Here is a 10,068-nt window from a genome sequence, read left to right as displayed (position 1 = left end):
ACAGACGCAAATAGATTTGAGCCATGGGACACAAAATATATGAGTGAACAGAGCTACGGCTGTACATTTAATTCCATTAAACGGTTGAAAAATACTACAGCCTTAATGCAAATTCGCTGACACACTACTCCGATTTTGCTTTGACTTTGCTACCAAACGTTTCACATGTGGCTGGGTTAATTCAAAATACGGAACATAACTATTCCAAATATTTCCAGTGAACATGAGCATCCAAACAATCAAAAGTGTGGTATGTAGAATATGGAATTCAGCCATATTACATTTAAATTGAGATGTCGTCGTTGTTCGTGAATCAGCATATTCAGAACATAATTTTTATTATGCTGTTATTTACGATCTCCGGAGCACAGTTCTTCTTTTGTATACACCGTGAAAATAGTCCTTGAGGAAAAAAGGACATCGGATTACACATGAATGGTTTAATAATGTCAGCTAATGACCAGAAACGGTCAGATGCATCAATTAACTACATAAAGACGATTTTGAAGTATCTCTTATTGCTGGAAAAGAATAGCATCAACATTCCACGCACATGATTTGTATGATTTGTTTCCGTAAGTGCGTGGCTTGAAATTTCAAATAAACCAACATGTCGACATACATGCCACAAAATTATCGTTTCCCGTATACTTCCCCGCTGGGAAGAACTAATCTACACCTAGTTAGCAGGTATTGAAGCAGGAAAGAAGTGAGATTTACTGCTTGGGGCATCAGAAAGAGTTGTGGGCAACTTTGTGCTAAGACAGGTACAACTATCATATTATGGATAGCAGGCACTGAATAGGACTTCTGAAGATTTAGTTGGAGTTTTGACAGCCAAAATACAATATTATGGCAATAATGTAATTAAGGTAGTATGTTTATTATTATTAACAAAGATAACTATTGTTTCACTTTACTATAGGAATTACCATGTAGGTACGCCAATCTGAATTGGCCAATTAGGTATCTTTCTGCCTCATCGTGAATTTCTTCTATTTGGTATGAAGGGACCCACACTCCATCCATTGCCTCGTCCCATTCCTTTATCGACATTCGGGATGGATCATCCCCACGTCTGCCATTATAAAGGGTGAGGCGAGCTACCACAAGGGATCTAAGCCAGGCATAGCAAGGTTGCGGGAATTGCTTTAGTTCGCAAAGCCGCAACACTTCCTTTGCCATAAAATCCCTCAGAATCTTCAAAGATTCTTCATCGGGCAGGTTGCCTGGCCTCCTGGCTTTATCTAGGGAATTGGATATTTGATGATACCTTGATTCCGAAAAAAATTCTGGTGCTCGAAACGCATAAGCAATTTGAAATTTCTCCAATTCCTTAAATTTTTTATCCTGCATATTTTCTGTATACATGCCCTTCTGTGATTTTATGCTTCTTTGCAGGATAGCATTGAGATTGAGCTTCAATCCATGCTTTTCTTTTCCATTGTCTCCTTCAGCTTGTTTATTGATGGCTTCCCTTAGCGTTGGCAATTTTTTTCTCAAGAACATGTCTTCTTTTGAAACATAATCAACACTCAGGTTTCGAAATTTGATAAAAAGACGGGCCAGCTCTCTCGTTTCTGTCCCGACACATTTTCGTATTTCTTCTCTTTTCGAAGTTTCTGATTTTCTTAAGCTGAAGTGTCTGTACCCGACTTGCTGTATTAATTCATCAGACTGGCAGAGCTTGCCAACTTCTGAGTCCCTAAATTTCTGTAAAATTTGTTCATGAAACTCCTGATCTTTGTGCCGATTGATTGGAACTAAAAATTTAGGGGATACTGGATCTGCTGTGTTGGTATCGTATGTTTTTCTATGGCGATAAAAAGTTCTATTTGAGAGAAAACAGTTAAACCTACTACACATTTTCAATGAGTCTTCATGTTTCGGTTTTCTTTCCCTCATCAGAAGGATTTCTTCTTCTTTTTGATTTTTGAACAGTTCTAAATTGTATTCTACCATTCCCTCTCTCCGTTTCTGGTAAAAAAGAATTGGTGCGTTACTTTTTACTTTTGGTCAAAGTAACCTTCACTTCATCATTCATATGGTGCTGTCTTAAGATGTGTCTATTTAGTTTTCCCCCGTTCACAATCTTCTTGCAGTATGTGCAGAATCTGTCAGGTTTTCCCCCGTTCACAATCTTCTTGCAGTATGTGCAGAAACTGTCAGGTTTTCCCCCGTTCACAATCTTCTTGCAGTATGTGCAGAATCTGTCAGGTTTCTGAGAAAGTAAATCTCATACACATTGTACTGTAAAAAACCCAACCAACAATATGTCATTGTACATTGTATCCAAGTGGGTAATCAACCCAGACGTTTGGTGTAACGAGCGGACGTTTTAACCACTAGGCTAAGCCACTGACCCCAGTAACATACTAACGACACACCCAAAATCAAACTCTTCACAAGTAATTTCATGAGTGAATGACCTTCAAAATGACTGATATTTTACACAAACTAGACATGCCTAGTGTTTACTCATATTTACTCTCGTGGCCTTGACCTTATGCGAAGGACACCCAAAAGAATGTATTAAAGAGATCAAATACTAGCGATCATCTTTATAATCTCTAACATCTGTTAGAAAACAAAATGTGGCCGTAGAGCTCAACTTCAAGAAGACATATTAAGTAAGCACAATACCTTGGAGAATGAACGGAACATTTTTGCTCCTTACATGAGCAAAGTTTTACATAATTGCCAAGAACTAAGATGCCATTGTACATGGTTGGCATCTGACCTCACTTTGATAACCACATGATACACTGTAAGCAGACCTAACCTGCTTACTTAAGAAACACTTGTCTGAATGATAAATTACATTGTACTGGATCTGTGTCAAGTGATTCATTTTATTGTTTCCAAAATAACCTCCATTATTTCCAGATACAAATGGGACACATTTCTGCATTGATTTGCAGCAGTTTATAAAATAGAAAACACTGCATTATATCATATATATCATATCTATCATGCTTCTTTGTCCCTCTTACAAAGAAACTCTGCAACCTATTATCATTGCATATCAAATTTCAAAGCAATATTATTATCGAACTATGTTGGAACTGTATAAGCAAACCATTTATATCATATTTATGCAAGTAAGGTTCCAAAAGAATTCATTTCCCCACTTCATTTAACTGAAGTCCAAAAAGAAAGCAAAAAATAATAATACTTTCAGTGCCAAATATCACAAAATACTTTCACACACTTCTATTTACACTAACTTAAATAGGTTTCTCCACATATGACTTTGTGGCGCAAAACAAGAAACCATTTCAACTTTTACTTGGAACTTGCTTCAATGCCTGAGATAAACTTTCATTACATACTTTCTTTGAAGTTGTCTTTGAGCATCCTCCAGCATCACTGGCATCCTCCTGAATCATCAAATTGTTAATACATGCACATCGTAAGCATGGCAAGAGGGACACTATTGGGCATCTGCACAAAAGAGATAGGGATGATGTGCAGACTTGCATACATACTGTGGTTTGGGACACACAGGCTAGACAGTCAGTCAGGAATTTTCCTTAATCCATAGTACAGCTGCAGGGTTATAGCAGTAGTTGTAGTTACATATTAGTAGTAGCTGTAATAATAGTATCAGTAGCTGTAGTAGTAGCTGTAGTAATAGTATCAGTAGCTGTAGTAGTAGTAGTAGTTGTAGTTGTATATTCTTAATTGAGTAACCTTCTCTGCTCAAACTCTCATTTGGGTTAACGTTTCAATTTGGTAAACTCATGCTATCTATACATTTATGAGTAATAAATATCACAATACATTTAAAAATTCTTGTACATACAATAATCATAAAAAATACCTCTGAAATATTGTGTATTTGTACTACAACATGACTTATTTGTCAAATATGATCTTACAGAAAATACACACTAACCAGTTTCTAAATGCTAATCTGACTTCTGACTTAACGGTGTGTTAGATTGGTATCTTGTGTTTCCATGTATACGAAAAAGCCGATACCAATGATTATGGTAAAAAATCACAAATTGGTAATCACACCATGATAAACACTTGATAATAAACCCCTGTCTTTGTTTGTAGACACTACATGTGTAACCCAAAAATGTTCACGGTTACCAAAACATATTACAAATCAAAGAAATCATTCTTTGACAATCATGTCATTGTTATTGATTGATTCATAGAAAGCAAATATGTTACCAAACAATATTGTGAATGCCACCTGCAAGAAAATACAGAGAAACCACAAAGCAACACATTCCATCACAACTAAAAAAAAAATGTATTGTGTTTCTATTCTCTATTCTCTAATTTCTTCTTTGGGATCTTCATTTATAGCATTAACTTTTAACATGAATCTAATGACAAAGATCCCGTGACTTCCATGCTTAATTTCAAACATTGAGGAAAATGTATTTTTTTTAACTAAACTGATCTTGTTCATGCCAAAGAAAATGGAAAATGAATATAGCTACACACATGTATATATCTTATTCTTATTTCAACCTACGAAAGCATTTTGGCAGGCAGAAAGTTGTAAACAATAAAGTCTGTAAAGTCTCAGTTACAGGTTATTTTACATATACCTAAGTAACAAAGTGTTTCCAAGTGTAACACAGTGGAATATATAGCACACAATAACATAATGAAGATGAATTGTAAAGCACCATACCTGATGTTTTTTCTGCTTGACTGCATCAAAGGGTGGGTCCACTGAAAGGTCTCCTTGAAATAAAAAAGAGGAGCAAAATATCATTTCATTTTAAACACTAGAAAGTGTTTGCAACGACTTATAGAAACAGAAGCACCATAGTTAGGATGTATTTACACTTCAGGTTTAATGACAACACTTCCACATCAACATTAAGGAAAACAAATATGAAACAAAGTCCTGTGCCTCCAAATTTAATAGTTTATATAAGAACAATGATCTACTTCTGGCATTATAAGGAGGTTATTGCCTGTCATCAATAAGATGTTTTCAGTGCTAGTAACAGCTTTACATATCGATAGACAATGTACCATGACATAAGCTCACACTGACTGTGACAAGGTGTCAAAAGTCAAACATTCACAATTTTTGGTGACAGTAATCTACTGACCTTTCTCTGAGACTTCGCTTCCTTTTTGGGCATGCATCTCTGCATTAAGTATCACTTGTAAATTGAAGAAAAGACATGAATTTTGCAGTAACAAAGCAAAACGTTCTAAGCTTATATTACACTAAAAGGAAAGTTAAAAACACCTGCAGTGATATGACCTTGACCTTTAAACTCAACCATAACCTTCCAGGAAAGGTTAAACTGAAAGCTTATGCAGTGTTACAAATGTAAAGCTACTGTTACATACTGTAAATACTGTCTGAATTATAGTTTGGAAGTCTTTCAATGTGCACATGACCTTGACATTTGAGTGAGAGACTTTGGTTCTTAATGCTGCTTTGAACAGTATATCATTACACGTCAGCTTAATGAATATGACGGCAAAGTCCAAAGCATGTCTCAGATGCTTATCGTGTGGCCAAAACCGCAACCATTGGTGTGGTGCAAACAAACGGAGAAACCTTGACATTTGACATGACCTTCACACATTGAAAGTATGGAAGAAAGTGTTTGAACTGAGTTTGTTCACTACTGCTCGAGCTCTGAAACAAATTTAACTTGTGTATGGTTTGAATAAGTGACCCCTTTCTTCAATTTACCACTGGCTACTGCTCTGCATATTTACATTGACAATCCGGCCTCTCATATCAATCAATCACTTATTTTCTCTAAATAAAACAAATATATCTTTTGATAAGCAAACAATCGATGATTGAGTAGTAGTCTTTACTGTATACCTAGTAGACAATATGGTACAAAAGGTTAAATTGACTACAAAGGACCCCTGTTGAAAATCTGAAGATTATTATTCTTTCATGACAGCCCCCACACAGGATTTTAGCAATGATTTTGAATGGAGGTATTGTATTTGCAGGAATTATACATAATGAATTTGTTCAGAGATGTCCAAGTACAGTTTGGTTCAAAACCAAACGGCTTATGACAGTAGTCAAGTTAATGCTGGACAGATCAACAGATTGAGGCACTCATACCATTCTTTGCTGATGGCAACCAACTGACCTGAGCCTCTTGTACTTGAGCTAACGGATTTCTCTGTCCACTCCTCCAATTCCACATCATGCATGATTAGTTGTTCCTCTGCATTAAGAAGAAAAACAGCAAGTGCTTAATAGCATATGCATTTCATAGAAATTTAGTCACAGTTACCTAATTCTGGCATTATAAAGAGGTTATTGCCTGTCATCAATAAGATGTTTTCAGTGTTAGTAACAGCTTTACATATTGATAGACAATAAACCATGACATAAGCTCACACTGACTGTGACAAGGTGTCAAAAGTCAAACATTCACAATTTTTGGTGACAGTAATCTACTGACCTTTCTCTGAGACTTCGCTTCCTTTTTGGGCATGCATCTCTGCATTAAGTATCACTTGTAAATTGAAGAAAAGACATGAATTTTGCAGTAACAAAGCAAAACGTTCTAAGCTTATATTACACTAACAGGAAAGTTAAAAACACCTGCAGTGATATGACCTTGACCTTCAAACTCAACCATAACCTTCCAGGAAAGGTTAAACTGAAAGCTTATGCAGTGTTACAAATGTAAAGCTACTGTTACATACTGTAAATACTGTCTGAATTATAGTTTGGAAGTCTTTCAATGTGCACTTGACCTTGACATTTGAGTGAGAGACTTTGGTTCTTAATGCTGCTTTGAACAGTATATCATTACACGTCAGCTTAATGAATATGATGGCAAAGTCCAAAGCATGTCTCAGATGCTTATCATGTGGCCAAAACCGCAACCATTGGTGTGGTGCAAACAAACGGAGAAACCTTGACATTTGACATGACCTTCACACATTGAAAGTATGGAAGAAAGTGTTTGAACTGAGTTTTGTCACTACTGCTCGATCTCTGAAACAAATTTAACTTGTGTATGGTTTGAATAAGTGACCCCTTTCTTCAATCTACCGCTGGTTACTGCTCTACTTATTTACATTGACAATCCGGCCTCTCATATCAATCAATCACTTATTTTCTCTAAATAAAACAAATATATCTTTTGATAAGCAAACAATCGATGATTGAGTAGTAGTCTTTACTGTATACCTAGTAGACAAAATGGTACAAAAGGTTAAATTGCCTACAAAGGACCCCTGTTGAAAATCTGAAGATTATTATTCTTTCATGACAGCCGAAACACAGGATTTTAGCAATGATTTTGAATGGAGGTATTGTATTTGCAGGAATTATACATAATATGTTATCTCAGAGATGTCCAAGCATAGTTTGGTTCAAAACCAAACGGCTGATGACAGTGGTCAAGTTAATGCTGGACAGATCAACAGATTGAGGCCAGTAACATAAACTTACATTGATGAAGTCACTCATACCATTCTTTGCTGATGGCAACCAACGGACCTGAGCCTCTTGTACTTGAGCTAACGGATTTCTCTGTCCACTCCTCCAATTCCACATCATGCGTGATTAGTTGTTCCTCTGCATTAAGAAGAGAAACAGCAAGTGCTTAATAGCATATGCATTTCATAGAAATTTAGTCACAGTTACCTACTTCTGGCATTATAAGGAGGTTATTGCCTGTCATCAATAAGATGTTTTCAGTGCTAGTAACAGCTTTACATATCGATAACATAAACTTACATTGATGAAGTTACTCATACCATTCTTTGCTGATGGCAACCAACTGACCTGAGCCTCTTGTACTTGAGCTAACGGATTTCTCTGTCCACTCCTCCAATTCCACATCATGCATGACTAGTTGTTCCTCTGCATTAGAAGAAAAACACCATGGCATAAGCTCACACTGACTGTTGCGATTGGATACTCACACAAGCGGCTTTTTAATGTAGGTATCAGGTTCACATAAAAACACTTCTGATTAACCGTACATAACCTTAAATGTCTACACGCTAAGGGTATGCCAACAGGAATGGTACAAAACAAAGTTGCCAAACATTTTAATGTTCATTGAAACATAATTACATCTCCTTGGAGACATTAACTACAGCTGGGCAACGTCCATGACTTGCCATGGGCCAGTCTCTCACGTGTGACTTCACATCAACAAGACAACCATAGTCGGTTTTTGCATCTACAGAATCAATACCAAACTGCCTCATTAACAGCTTGGGCAATTCCTGGATTGAGACCAATTAGTGGCAGAACCGTATGCAACTGGTTGAGTAAGTACAACATCCGGCCAATTTTGCATGCCTAGCTTGGTGTAGACAGCACCTGAGGTTTAGAAGATAAGACTGGAACAGTAAGCTGTTCACAGTCCAGGTTTCATCTGGACAGCTCTGATGGTCATGCAAAGGTCTACAGACGTCCAGGATAACGCTTTAAAGGGGAAGTGTACACGCAAAAATCGCTTTCTTTCTTATTTGAAACAAAATGCAATTTTAGAATTAGTTATTATTTACAAACATGTGACGTCACCCGTTGTATCATGTAGCAAGAGAGTGCACTTCTGTGCTTCTTACAGTGTGGATAAACAATTCTGAAAACGCTAATGTTTCTCTCCTTATTGGATATTGGTATTATTATTATTGCTTCAGCAATGAGCAGAGGTACATACCATCACTCGAACTGCCATATAATATCATTGGTGTTCCCTGAAACACATAAACAACAGTCATTCTATCACACATCAAAGAAAACCTAAAATATCAAACTTGATACCGGTTTGTCCAAAGAAGATCATGTGTACCGGTAGGCTTCTAAATTCAAGGGGGCGGTCGGGTAGCCTAGTGGTTAAAGCTTTCGCTCGTCACGCCGAAGACCCGGGTTCGATTCCCGTCATGGGTACAATGTGTGAAGCCCATTTCTGGTGTTCCCCGCCATGATATTGCTGGAATATTGCTAAAAGCGGCGTAAAATCAAACCCACCCACTCACCCACTCTAAATTCAAGGTGAGTGAAAAGAAACATTATGGTCAGATCATAGTGTAGTGTCATAAGTTTCAATAAACAAAATAAGAATTTATTTTTGAAGTGGCTGAATTTATAAAACATTAGAAAGTCTACCTCTAAACCACTGTCCAAGGTTACCAAATGACACTAATATGAAATTGGCTATATGTTCTCACAAATATTCTGTTTTGGGCAAAGGCTGTCCAGGGTTCACCCTTTGTTTTGTTCTTTGCTTCTTAGATTCAGAGGTATATTAACTAGGGCTGCAAGGAATACACTATGAGGCGAATACGATTCGTATCACGAATATAGGGTAACTAAAATATTATTATTAAATCACGAATACATGTCAACAGTTGATTTATTATTTGTTATATAAAGTGAAACAATAACAACATAAAATATTTGACATGGTTTGTTAATTATTAATATATTATACATTTATATACTGCAATTATCCACAGCGTTACAAATTGGCACTAGTTCTGTAGTCCTTAACTTGTTTGATAGGCATTACTTAGAAGTTGGCGGATGACAAGATAGACACAATTTTTTATGGATAACAACTTCTTTAATAAAATCTTATATACAGTATTAAAGAGGACTAGTGGACTAAATATGTCAGTGTCTACCCCTGATCCAGGTACTAAAGTACTGTCGGAAATGCTTGAAAACTGCTTTTTGCCTGTTAAAAAGGGATATCATTTTTGACAGACTGTTGTTAATGACATATCGAGTAACTACCGATCGCCCTACATGTGGTTTGAAGTATTTCAGTCACAAGGAGGCATATCCACAAGTTTACAGGCGACAAATTCGAACGAAAACAGGAAGTTCACATTTATTCTAAGTCCATTGATGGCAGTCTGAAACGGACTATAGAAATAAATATGTGCACGTGACTCCGTTACAATCATAATAATGTAGTCTTCATAAAACATCTACTCCACACACAAAAATCATTTTGAGAAAATTCTAGATGTGCATCTTCTAAAATGACAAAAGGACGCTGCATTTTGTTTGTTAACATTGCTCCCATGATGCATGTTACATTACACTTGCATACTTGCCATAACCAAGGT

The 10,068-nt window shown here is 36.5% G+C and overlaps 1 protein-coding gene across 1 annotated transcript; it reads right to left on the bottom strand.

The window, feature by feature from the left end:
- Positions 1-903: 903 nt before the first annotated feature.
- Positions 904-7,826, bottom strand: LOC139454950 (uncharacterized). The gene is given in 7 exon segments (XM_071236546.1): positions 904-1,989; positions 1,991-2,221; positions 3,333-3,380; positions 4,658-4,710; positions 6,108-6,185; positions 7,475-7,552; positions 7,763-7,826. Coding segments are annotated over 7 exon segments (1,638 nt in total).
- Positions 7,827-10,068: the final 2,242 nt, after the last annotated feature.

The sequence above is a fragment of the Haliotis cracherodii genome, unplaced genomic scaffold (assembly GCF_022045235.1).
Source record: "Haliotis cracherodii isolate W230 unplaced genomic scaffold, xgHalCrac1.p SCAF_11, whole genome shotgun sequence".
Classification (NCBI taxonomy): Eukaryota; Metazoa; Mollusca; class Gastropoda; order Lepetellida; family Haliotidae; genus Haliotis; species Haliotis cracherodii.
Note: the sequence above shows the minus strand (reverse complement) of the source record. Positions and strands in the feature narration are given on the sequence as shown.